General features: G+C 39.8%; 1 protein-coding gene across 1 annotated transcript; it reads left to right on the forward strand.

Annotated features, from left to right (window-relative positions):
- The first annotated feature begins 1,364 nt into the window (after window positions 1-1,364).
- On the forward strand, window positions 1,365-13,606 carry LOC143857593 (uncharacterized). Its single transcript, XM_077368057.1, has 8 exons — window positions 1,365-2,207; window positions 2,922-2,974; window positions 3,444-3,569; window positions 9,096-9,892; window positions 12,110-12,227; window positions 12,341-12,502; window positions 12,617-12,647; window positions 13,014-13,606. Exons 1-8 carry the CDS (start codon window positions 1,365-1,367, stop codon window positions 13,287-13,289), a joined length of 2,406 nt encoding a protein of 801 aa, XP_077224172.1. The 3' UTR covers window positions 13,290-13,606.

The following is a 13,606-nucleotide window of genomic DNA, read 5'->3' on the forward strand; positions in this document are numbered from 1 at the left end:
AAAAAAACCATCCTAACACCACTAGATCTTCAAAACTATTAAAGTATAAAAGATAAATAACGCCTTTTCTCCAACAGCTTAAGCTTTTGGAGAAGTTGGTAAGTTAACATGGTATCAAAGCCAAAGGTCTCGAGTTCAAACCTCTCGGATAGCAAAAATCCACATGCGATGGTCGGCCCAAAGTGGGAACACATGTGCCACATGTTTGCCAAGTGGGCCACACGTGCGGGGGAGTGTTAAAGTATAAAAGATAAATAACGCCTTTCTCCAACAGCTTAAGCTTTTGGAGAAGTTGGTAAGTTAACAAAAACATAAAATGTTTTCCTCACTTCTTCATTAAAACTTATAAGATAAACCCTAGCACTCCTCTCTTATCCAACGCACTTGACGGTCGACACCCCTCCACTTCTCTCTTCTCCAATCCCCTTCATTCGTACAAACTCCATGCCCCATGGTGAAAACCATTAGTTGCATCAAACAACTCTTCATAGGAGATGCATTTTCAAACCAAAAATCATTAGTTGAATCCTCGCTTGCACTATTGCTTAATGGCACGTGCAAAATCCCGACCCAACCCTACTTGAGAAATTATCTCGGGTAGGGTCGGGTTTATGACTCTGGGGTTTTCCTATAAAAACCCAACCCAAGATAGTTTCATAAAAAGGTAGGGTTCTGGAAAAGCCGAACCCCCGACCCAAGTTGCAACACTATGACATCATGTTGGCGAATAGGGCCCGTGGTGCTTTTGGAATTTTCTGGAGCAGTCTTCAATGATTTCCAAACTTGAATTGCAAAATAGAAACTGGACTGCTACTTTTGTTTATATTTTGGACACTTTCTATGAAAGAAAATACGTCAAGAATAACTATTAGATGGGTCAAAGCTGGGATTTCAAATTAGGAACAATAGGAGACTAAAGAAATTCCCTTTTTAAGAGTCATTTCAGAGACTGTGTTACAGTAATCTTTACTTGTTATTGTTCATGTTACTGTTCACAAGTTCTATTATTAAAGAATTAAAAATTTAGTTGCTTTCACTAAGTCAATTTAATCTCCCAATTCAATTCCTTAATGCATTTGAATTTCTCTTTAGCTTTTTTTTTTTTTTTAAATATATTTCTCTTTAGCTATTGTGCCATTTAGATTCTAGTTTTATTGCATTATTTGGCATTAAAAAAACAGTTTCTCACTTAGGCCGATCAGTTTGGTAGGGGGGCTATATAAAATTCTGGCAAAGGTATTAGCAGAGAGAATTAAGAAGGTGTCACCTATGCGGGTCTCTCAAGTCAGTGTACATTCATTACTAAGCGGCAAATTGTAGATTGTTCTCTTATCGCTAATGAGACAATTGACTTCTACTCCAAGATGGGCGAGAAAGGCATTGTCTATAAATTAGACATGGAAAAAGCGTATGATAGGGTGGAGTGGGAGTATCTTGAATACTTGCTTAGCCGTGTGGGATTTGATTCGAAATGGAGGTCATGGATAAGAATTTGCATTTCATCGGCTTCGTTCTCAATCAAAATAAATGCTTCACCAAAAGGTTTCTTCAAGTCTTCAAGAGGATTGAGACAAGGAGACCCATTATCCCCTTTCCTCTTTGTTTTAGTTGCAGAGACATTAAGCAGATTAGTAGACAAAGGGAAAGAAGTAGGTCTAATCGAAGGCTTTAAGATTGGGGAAGGTCAACTAGAGGTTGCCCATTTACAGTTTGCGGATGATACTTTGATCTTCAGTTCTCCGAACCTTGTCAGAGTGGTAAACCTTAAAGCAATTATGAGGTGCTATGAGATGATAATTGGTCAAAGAACAAATTTCCACAAGTCGAAAGTTTTTGGCATAAACACTCAATCCGAGAAGATGAGTGGCTTGGCAAGAGTAATGGGTCATATGGACTCTTTTCCATCTACTTACTTGGGATTAACTAGTATTGGTACTCCAAGAAAAGAAAGTTGGGAGCCCATTGTAGATAGAGTAGAGAAGAGGCTTGATACTTGGAAAAGAAATTCGGTGTCCAAAGGAGGTAGACTTACACTGATAAAAGCAGTATTGGCTAATATACCCATCTATCAGCTCTATGTGTTCAAATGTCCTATGAGTATCATTCAAAGATTGGAAAAAATACAAAGGAGATTTTTATGGGGTGGGTCAAATGATAAGAAAGGCATCCCCATCGTAAGCTGGGAAGAGGTGAGCAAGCCCATCAAGGTCAGTGGACTTGGTATCAAAAGAATCAAAGAGACAAATCAAGCTTTGTTAGGCAAATGGCTTTAGAGGTTTGGGGAGGAGGAATCTCAATTGTGGGTTAAAGTCATTGAAATGAAGTATGGTTCACAAAAAGGACACTGGCAGTCTGAGGATAAGTTTAGGAGGTCAGGGAAAACCATATGGAGGGATGTATTGTATTTCAAAGCCAAGTCCTTGGAAGGAATCAGATTCAGAGTTTATAATGGGGAAAGAGTTCGGTTTTGGTAGGACAAATGGTGTACAGATATGCCTCTAAAAGATGTTTTTCCTCGGTTGGTTGCGCTGGCCTCTAATAAGGAAGTTATGGTTAATGAGTGTTTCAGTCGAACAAATGGCAGGTTGATATTGTCTCCTCCTTTTAGAAGAAACTTCTCTGCAGGGAACTAGAAGTGGTGGGAAGGCTTCTACAGTCGCTAGAGCAATGTTATATCAAGCTAGATGGAGAGGATAGAAGAATATGAGTTTGGGACTAAGATGGGGAATTTTCAGTCAAATCTCTTTACCATAAGCTTCTACCTTGCCTCGATCCCTCCAAAGTGGCCAAAGTATGGGCCATCAAAGCACCGCCGAGGGTATGCATCTTTATATGGGTCGCATGGCTAGAGAGGATCCAAACTATTGATTTCCTCCTAAAAATGAAAATGTTAATCACTAATCATTGCGCATTGTGTTTAGATTCGGGTGAATCTGTGCACCATATCCTGGGTCTTTGTAAGATGGCTAGAGAGGTATGGGGTAGATTACTTTGCAGATTCGGGATAGATTGGGTGTTCCCAGCGAAGTTCCAAGAGTTGATGGAAAGTTGGGCAATGGTTCCTTGGAAAAGTAAAGATTAAAGATTGTGGCATGTCTCTTTCATGGCCACGATATGGGTTCTTTGGAAAGAACGAAATGCAAGAGTATTCAAGGGATTTGCTAAAGGAGCCCAATTCCTTTTCAATAAGGTCATTTCCTTAACAATATATCATGGGTAAAAGGCCTAAAAAGCTTCAGATTTGTATCGGCTTACGACTTATGGCACGGCTGGAAGGAAATATGTAGCACTTCTAGTAATGAGCCAAAATTTTCTCAAGCTTGGTCAACCCCGACAGATGGACTATTAAAGCTTAATTTTGATGGCTCTAGCCTTAGTAACTCAGGGCCTTAGAGAATTGATGGTTTGTTAAGAGATGAAAGAGGAGTTTTATGGCCATTTAGTGGCCCAATTGGAGTAGCGGATGCTAACGATGCGGAAGTCCATGCCATTCACCAAGGAATTAAACTGCTTCTCAATGTGGACTTGAACAAGGTTGTGACTGAAGGGGATTCTCTCAACGTCATCAGGTAGGTAAGAGGTGCACATGTGCCTCTCCACAGAGATTTGCCGCCTTATTCGATGAGATTCTTGATAGATTGGGCTCGGCTTCGATCTCTTTCCATCATGTTAAGCGGTCGGCGGCCAATGGGGCTTTTTTATTTTCTCCCTCCCTAATTGTTGATTTCCTATGTTCTTTTTCCTTTCTTCTTTTGCTCTCTTTTGTTGTATTTTTGGGTCCTCCTCGGCCCCTTTCTCGGTAGTGAAATCTTCTAGCCATTCAAAAAAAAAAAAACAGTTTCTCACCAAAGGGCTTGCCAAATTTTGTGATTGCTGCAATTTTTCGACTTCTACTATGGTTGAACAAGGAAGTGGCAAGAATCAACATACAAGGTTAAGAGACCGATCATGATGCACAAAAAGATGCAAAAAATGCGGCTCCTTCAACATCAATATGACAAGTTGAAAACAACAGGAATTGACAATTTGAGGCTTCGACGCAAGGATTCATTCAATGGGACTTAGCCCCTCCCCAATCTGAGTTTGCCTCTAATGCTTCAGTAAATCAAACCACGCGTAACCATTTGACATTGTTGGTGGAAGAAACCTGAACCAAGTTCTGGACTTGGTCCGTCTCTAGTTTCAAGCCACGCATAGGGGAGATGCCGATGATTTTTCCAAACATCCCATGACATCCAAACTTGAGTGCATTAAGAGAGAGACGAGTAACAATAAGTATCAAGAGGCTGCTAACCAAAAATGAAGGTCACGAGTTTCCAACGAAGGCGATCTTGTTATGGTGTATCTTTGACGATAAAGGTTTTGATGGGTACATAAATAAAAGATGACAATTCCTATAAGGTTGAGATAGGAAGGATATGACTCTCCTATATTTAATGTGGCCAATTTGTTCAAGTTTCAAGGTGGTCATAAGACAGGCAACATAGAAGTACACATCCCTTTTACAAAGAAATCTAACGGGAAGATCATGCATATGCTTGACAAGAAGATAATGCAATCTCGTGGTAAGACCACCAGTGGATAGTACCAAGGTGACGGAAGAAGAACTGAGATGCAACAATGTTCAATTGTTTGATGATTTTGAAGATAAAAACTCGAGAATTAGTTCTCTTCAAGCAGGTGGGGTGGGGTGGGGTGAGCCCCCGCCTTCTCAAAATCACTGAGGCTGTTCCAGCAAGCAGCCCATTCATTACTTCTCCCTCCCTGGGTGTAGCGCTCATCAGACGTGTGGCAGCCGCGATGCTGGAATATTGAGTATGTATATGTTTTAGATTTCATATGTGCTATGGGGGAGTGGTGATGGTGGTGGTGTGCGTGCGTGGGTGTGTGGCTGGTGGTGGTGGTGTGTGTGGTGGTGGTGTGGTGGTGGTGTGTGTGTGGGTGTGTGGCTGGTGGTGGTGGTGGTGTGCGTGCGTGCGTGTGTGGGTGGTGGTGGGGAGGGAGGGCGTAAAATTTAGCCAGCGGAGAGCTATCAGAGTGTGAGAGAAGAAGAAGAAAATAAGGAATAGAAGAAAAAAATATATCCGGAAGAGGGGGTGCGAACTGCTGAGATCAGCATGACATATGATGATGTCAGCAGAAGCCCATTGGCAGAATGCAAAATGAATTTAAGAATCTCTGTTATTTTTAGGGCACGTTTGGCTGAGAAGAATTTGTTTTCATGATAAATCGGGCATCTTCAAGTGTGAAGTCCCTGAAAATCAGGAAACAAGATCCCGGAAACGGCTGTCTCCGTGATGAGAAGTTGCTAAAAATCTGGAAAACGTAGATCCGGTTTTGAACAGAGTTTTTTGTTTCCAATTTTTATCAACTTCTCATCACGGAGACAGCCGTTTCCAAGATCTTGTTTCCTGATTTTCAGGGTCTTCACACTTGAAGATGCCCAATTTATCATTAAAACAAATTCCTAGCAACCAAACGTGCTTAGTTTCTTATAATTATGGTGAATTTTCATAGAATTGTCAAGGATGTTTACATGGTTCTTGAAAAAATTACAGAAATTCATTAGCATACATGGCCTGCTACATTTAGTAGATGGAATAAATGCTGCAAGGGGGGATTTTACTGCTGCTTCAAGATTTGTTTCGCTGGATTGAGCCACTGCATATGACTGTATAGAGTCCAAGTTACTGGTCACGAGTTATACTACTGAAGAATTTAAATTTTAGTTGCTTTTAGTAGGTTAATTTAATCTTCTAGTTCGATTCCCTGCTGCATTTGCACTTCACTTTAGCTATTATGTGATTTATTTTCTAGTTTTATTCCATTATTAACAGTTTCTTACATGAACTCTTTTTTTTTTTGGAAAAAAAAAACACATCAGCTAAAGTAATATTAGATGCATGACTCGAAGTTTGGCCCCTTTCATAGACTGGAGTACTCAGGCCTCTAAGAATCTTGTCTTTTTGGTTGGGGCTCTTTCCTGATTATGCTGGTTTCTTAGAATATAGGCTTATGAGTTTATCTTGCTGCCGAAATTGATTTTTAGGATTTTTGGATGGATTGTGAAAATACCCTTTCGCATAGGCTTCTGCTTACCATTAGATGTCGGATTTATGGCCCCGACAGGTGTGAATGTGTGATCCACAAATTTATACCCATGCATAGCAAGGGTGAGGCCCATCATTTTTACACCTCACGTTTTGATGGGTTGGGATCCACCATCCCCCCCCCCAATTCCTATGCATAGGATGGGCTCTACACATTTTTACACCTCGTGTTTTGATTATAGGATTGCACCAAGAATCGGCTCTAAGCCTTTATCTTTTTACGCTAGTTATGGATGAGCTTACGGAGGGTATCCAGTACAAGGTGTCATGTTATATGTTATTTGCAAAAGACATAGTATTAATTGACAAAACCAAAGCAGGAGTTAATGCTTAGTTAGAGCTATGGAGAACTACTTTGGAATCTAAAGGTTTTAGACTGAGAATGACTAAGACAGAGCATATGGAGTGCAACTTTAGTAATGCAAGGAGGTGGGGCGAGAAGGTAGTAAATATGTCTGGACAGGAGGTACCTAAGAGGGATACCTTTCGCTATCTTGGTTCAATCCTACATAAGGAAGGAGAGATTGAAGAGGATGTTAACCACATAATAAGAGCAGGTTGGTTGAAGTGGAAGCTTGATTCAGTCTTATAAGATACCTATGAGGGCAGCCATACTGTACCGCTCATAATGTTAGGCCGCAAGATGCAGCATGTGCATAAGATGAGTGCAGCGGAGATGCGAGTGCTTAGATGGATGTGCGGCCATACAAGGTTAAATAGAATTAAAAATAAAGACATCCATAAAAAGGTGGGGGTGGCACAAATTGAGGAAAAGATGAGAGAGCACCGCTTAAGATGATTTGGGCGTATCCAACATAGGACTTTGGATGCTTCAATGAGAAGAAGTGACTCGTGCCAAGTTGATGGAGTAAAAAGAAATAGGGGCATACCGAAAACAACTTCGGTAAATACAGTGAGGAAAGACTTGATAGCTAGGAACATAATAGAGAACATGACCTTGGATAGGAGAGAATGGAAGAAAATGATCGATTTATACGAACCCAACTATTGTCAGGATTAGGCTTAGTCAATTTGAGCCGGATAGATCCTTTCACCTTCTTCATGCAAATTTTCTAAAGGATTCATTAGCCGACCCCAACTAGTTTGGAAGAGAGGCTTAGTCGAGTTGGGTTAGTAGATGTTTTGATTATCGTGAGCCCACCATTTTACACCCATGGGTAGACCACCGTCTCCTCCCAATCCTATGCATAGGGGTGGCCCCTACACATTTTACACCTAATGTTTTGATTATGGTGGGCCCCACCATTTTACACCCATGGTGACCACTATCTTCAGTCGAACCCATGAATAGAGTAGGTCTTGCCATTTTACTCCTTGTACTTTTACGGGTCGATCCTACTATCTTCACCCAAACCCATGCATAAGGTGAGCCCCACTTTTTACACCTCATATGGGAAATGATAAATTCATCCCCTTTTCTTCCGTTGATCACAGTCCAACGTCAGTCATTATCATTGAAGTTAGATTTGAATATTTTATTATTTCTCACGCTTCTTTGTAACCACATTTTTTATATTTTAGTATTATCTTTTAGAGAAACTAGGATAGCATTTAATGCATTTGACCTTAGCTGTCATCATTTGATTCGCTTGAACATATGTTTGAACCCAAAAAAGTCTTGGGTTCGTTTTAATCTTTGCCGACTACAATAAACAGAGATCGTTGGATCCTTATCAAGTGGAAATATTTGCATGTATTTCAGATTCCGGCGGCGTACTCGATATGTTTGGAACACATGTTTGAACCCAAAAAAATCTGGTTGCGTACTTGATATTCTGGCGGCGCTCTCGATATTCGAGGGGCGTACTCTATAATCCGACGTAGTACTTGATACGTCTGGAACACATGTTTGAATCCAGAAAATCCGATAGAGTACTTGATACTCTAGCGTTGCTCTCGATATTCCTGCGGCGTACTCGATATGTTTGGAACTAATACAAGAACTTGTTGCTCTACGCGCTCGGCCGTCGTTTTTTCTGGGGGCATATTATTAGAAGTGTTGAGAAACCACTTGCTCTTCGTAGCGCTCTCACTCATCAGTCGCTTCTGACACGCCGCCCGCCCTACTTCATTGATCTGGAATTTCTGCGAGGAGCTCTGTTCGAGAGGAAGCACTAGCTCTTATCGAAATTGACCTTTTGGCCATTACAACATTACAACCAGCTTATTACTTGTTTCCAGAAAGATTTTCAGCTTCTTAAGATTCCGTTTATGGTCATTATATAATACCTTATTCTTCAACAGCTCTTGGCACCTTCGGAGCCTTTTTCTAAACTCCCCAATCCATCCTGTTTGAACCAAGAAAATCCGACAGTGTATTTGATACTTCAGCGGCATACTCGATATTTCGGTGGCAAATTCTAGAATCCAGCGGTGTGTACTTGATACGTTTGGAACACATTTTGAAACAAGAAAATATGACTGCGTACTCGATATTCCGGCAGCGTACTCTAGAATCCGGCGGCGTACGTGATAAAATATTAAATAACGTAGCAGTTCTCAGCCAAAAGAGAATTGAGAAACACCTTGGCGCGCAGATATCATTTCCCTTCACAAAACACAATAGATGATGCTGTCCCCGGGAAGAAAAGGTGGCGAATATATTACGTCTGCTCATATTTCGGTGGTGTGGCGCCCACCATTTTACACCTCATACTTTGCTAGTGTCAATTTGGTCAAAAGAAAAATCACAGGCGGTCCTTTTGTCTGTGTAAAAGGAACAAAGAAATATTTTCTGCCTATTTTTTTAGAAGATGATAACTTCGCGCACCCCGTAGTATAATTCACCCACTCTTTCTTTGAATTGACGTAAAAAAGCGTAAAAAAGGACGGTAATGTGGCACTTAACGCAGTTTAAGACGTCAAATGACGTTAAAGGGGGCGAGTTATACTAGAGGGGGTGCGGATTTATCAGCTCCCATTTCTTTTCTAATATGTATTTAATTCTTTGCTTCCGACCGTTAGGTTCTCTCAAAAAGCTCTCACCCCTCTCTTTTTCTCTGCCATTTATCTATCTCCTCCTCTTCTCCCCCTCTCTCTTCCCAACACAACCACAAAAAACCCTAAAAAAACCTTAAAGATCCTACCAAACCCTAACCCAATACTGAACCCAAAAACCCCCATCTTATTCCTCATCTTCTTCTCCACATTCCCCTCTCTCTCCCTCTCCAAATCCACCATAGAACCCTGTTTAGTCTCAGATACTTGCCCAGCCCTTTTAGGCTACACTCTCTACACAAATCTCAAAGTCTCTGAACTCTCAACCCTCTTTCAAATCGACCCAATCTCCCTCCTCACCACAAACTCCATAGACATCTCTTACCCAGATATCGAAAACCACATTCTCCCCTCTCAACTCTTCCTCAAAATCCCAATCACATGTTCTTGCTTAGATGGTATTCGAAAATCAGTCTCTACACATTACAAAACCCGTCCCTCCGATACCCTTTTTTCGATAGCTGACAATGTGTACTCTGGCCTAGTTTCTGCTGATCAGATTAGGGATGCTAATTCGAATTCTATATCTGATCCATTTGTTCTTGATGTTGGGCAAATGCTTGAGATTCCCTTACATTGTACTTGTTTCAATTCTACTGATAATTCGCTCCCTTCGGTTTATTTATCTTATGTTGTTAGGGTAGGGGATACTGTTTCTGATATTGCTGCTAAGTATTCGACGACGGTTTCGGATATTATGAGTGTTAATGCGATGGGGAATCCGTCGGTAAATGCCGGTGATATTCTCGCTGTTCCGTTTCCTGGTAATTTTAGAGCTGAAATGGCATGGGGTTAATGGTTGTTTATTTGTTTATTTTGGTTAGAATTGGGTTGGTAGTCTGTTTTGTGGTTTGATTGTAAGGTAATTTAGTTTTTGAGCTACTTTAATGGTGGTGGTGTTGATTTGTTTTAGTAATTTTGTGTTTGATTTTCGTTGAATTGCATTTTAGCAATGCGGTTTTTTCTTTTATTCTGCTTGGGGTTTTTCAGTCAACAGGGAGTAGACAAGATTTGGATTTGTCTGGAACTTACCTTGGAGAGTAGTGGTAAGTACTGTTTGGTTGTCAACCTCTTAGAGTAGTGGTAAGCGATGTCATTAACAATATATATAGAGGGAGAGAAAGAGAAAGAGAGAAAGAGAGAAAAACATCATTCCCAAGGGCTCCAAGCAAAATTCCACCTTTTTTATGGTTTTGGGCTTGGATATTATAGGGAGGGGACAAGGGTGACATATCGCAGACATGCAATAATTAACCTGGTGACATCCCTAGGACTCTAGGAATTTCAATGCTATATTGGCAACCAAGCAAGGAGTTATGCTGATGTGGTACCCAAGTGCCAAGCAAAACCCCTAAGCCATGCCGGTTTTTTGCAACCAAACACAGCCTTAGTATATTATAGACATTAAAATGGGGAATCCTTCGGTAAATGCCGGTGATATTCTCTGAATGGGGTTAATAGCTGCTGCTTTGTTTATTTCCGTTAGAAATGGGTTGGTAGTCTGTTTTCGGTTTGATTTAAGTTAATGTAGTTTTTGAGTTACTTAATGTTGGTTGTGTTGAATGTTGATTGGTTTTCGTCCCTTCATTTTTTATTTCTGTGGAATTGCATTCAGTAATTTAAGGCCTCTTTGGATATCTCTAAAAATGATCTTCATACTCTAATTATATATAGTATTGTAGATATGAAAAGGGTTTTGAAGTTAAATATGATTATTTGCAAATAATGGCTGTAATAGTCTTAGAAATGATATAGTTGCTTCCAAGAAGGACTTAATGTCCCATTTGCAAATATGGTTAATTTAATATAATCTTATTCGCAAACAAGATTCAATTTTTGGTGGCACTCAAAGAGGCTTTTAAATTTTTGTAATGTCATAATCAGCATGTGTTTAAGTAATTGTATGTGTTTCGGCATATTGTAATGACAATGTGTTTAATACTCGTATGTGTTTTTGTATGTGATTCGAGTTGAGGTTATTCTCTGATGCTTCTGGGTTACATGGGCAACTTCTCCCCACAAATTGTTTTACATGTTGTTTACTATAATCTCGTAATGACAATGTACTGATTTATTTCAGTCTCATTTCAGTCATGTTCGATTCTTGTAGTTAGAAATGGGTTGCTGCTCTGTTCTGCAGTTTGATTCAAGTTAATGTAGTTTTTCAACTCCTTTAATGGTGGTGATGTTGATTGGTTTTTGTCCCTCCATGTTTGATTTCCGTGGAATTGCATTTTAGCAATGCCATTCTTTCTTTTATTCTGCCTGGGGTGCCAGTAATTTAAGGCCTCTTTTTGATACCTGTAAAAATGATCTGCATATACTCTTAGTATATTATAGATATGAAAATGGTTTTGAAGTTAAATATGACTATTTGCAAATAATGGCTTTAGTAGTCTTAGGAATGATATAGTTGCTTCCAAAGAGGACTTAATGTCCCATTTGAATATAATCTTATTTGCAAATAAGAATCAATTTTAGTGGTACCCAAAATGGCATTTAAATTTTAGTAATGTTATAATCAGCGTCTGTTAAATTAATTGCATGCATGTTTTGCCATATTCATAAATGGTTACTTTTTTACCCATTGAATCGAGTTGGTTATTTTGAGCTCTAATGGGTCTGGGTTATATGTGCAATATCTGTCCACAAATTGTTGTTGTTTTGTTTGATATAATCTCGTAATGAGAATGGTATATGTCCAAGTGCTGAATTGCTGATGGAGTTCAGTACATCAGTCTCATTTCAGTCATGCTTGATTCGTGTGGGCCCTGTTCATTTTAAGATTATTCCAACCGATTGTGACCCCAAAACCAATTATTGGACTCAAATTTACGTTTAATTTTGAGCCCGATAATTGCTTTTGGACCCACAATTGGTTGGCATAATCTCAAATGAACAGGGCCATGGTTACTATTTCATCAATATTTATTGGTTTTTACAGATGGGTTTGGTGCTCTGTTATTGTTTTCATATTGCAGCTTGTGCCTCTTCATTCCGTCGGTATTCCTCAGATTTTAGGTTGATTGTGCCAAATGGGAGTTATGCCATTACAACTAGTCACTGTGTCCAATGCAGTTGCGGGCCAGGAAATCTCAAGTAATTAAGCAGCATGCCTTTTCATTTCCCTATTAATCTTTCAATTCTTATTCATTTATGTTTCTTCCTTCAATTCCTTTATTGATACTACTCTTTTTTTCTTTTTTTTGCAGTCTATATTGCACACCTTCTCCTTTGGCAGTATCTTGTTCAAGCATGCAATGTAGGAACAGCAACCTCATGCTTGGGAATGTTACTTTGCAACAAGCCAGTGCTGGGTGTAATGTCTCTGAGTGTGCATACAGTGGTTTTGTTAATGCCACAATTCTCACTAGGTGAGTGTCCAACCATTCTAACGTTTTCTTGGCCTCCTACATTCGAACTCCTTTTTTAGCAGTGTAGTTCTGTTCTGGTCCTGAGCCATGTGTTTTTGTTTTGTCATTCTGCAGGTTGTCCACATCTCTTCAACCCCGATGCCCAGGTAAAAGTTTGATCACCAATTCATACTATTGAAGTATAAATGATTAAATAACACCGACTCTAACAGCTTAAGCTTTTGGAGTAATTGGTTGTTTCACATGGTATTAGAGCTATTGCCTCATTGCTGTCCTGGGTTCTAAACCCAATAACTCCTTGATAGGTCAACCCAAAAGAGGGTCCATATGTCCCACGTGTACGACCAACCCAAAAAAAAGAGGGGTCACATGTGAGGGGGAGTATTCAAGTATAAATGATTAAATAACACCGACCCAGCTTTTGGAGTAATTGGTTGTTTCCCACATACATATTATTCTTTTCAGTAGATTTTTTGTAACTTTTGTATTCTAATCTCGACAAAATGGTGCTGGAGAACATCAGTTCCCTTGTCTCATAGTCCCACCTTCCGCATTGAGTTTAGATACCTCTCCTGCTCCTGCACCTTCACTAGCTCAATCAGGCGGGCCTGGTAGCATTGGAACGAGAACACCAAAGTCTTCTGTGTCAGGAACCCCAACATATCTAGGCTTGCCTCCTGCAACTGGCCCTTCTGGAAGTACTTCTGATGCTCCTTTCCTGGTGAATCCATTATTTGGTTTCCTAGATGCACTATTTTTATGTCTAGTATTCATGTTAGTGTTGTAGATGGAATTGTATCTTTGGTGACATATGGGGCTAGAATGTGAGTGTTGTTGTTGCTATTTGCCATGTTTTTAGTTGGTTGCACCCCCCGTTAAACTCCTCTCAGTAGAATGGTTTTAGGATGGAGATGAACAAGGGATTTTGTATTTGTGCTATTTTTCATTTCATTCGGTCCATATGTCTACGCCTTACCCTTTCTATAATTTATTGTAATGACTACCATTCAGAGTTCAGTAGAAAGTAGTTGAAATGATTTTTAAAGCTTTTGAAATAACTTGTGTAAAAGCCTCGAAATTATGTATAATCTTGTTATCTTGTTA

The sequence above is a fragment of the Tasmannia lanceolata genome, unplaced genomic scaffold (genome assembly GCF_043159265.1).
Source record: "Tasmannia lanceolata isolate RefF3 unplaced genomic scaffold, GAP_Taslan_0.1 ptg000025l, whole genome shotgun sequence".
Classification (NCBI taxonomy): Eukaryota; Viridiplantae; Streptophyta; class Magnoliopsida; order Canellales; family Winteraceae; genus Tasmannia; species Tasmannia lanceolata.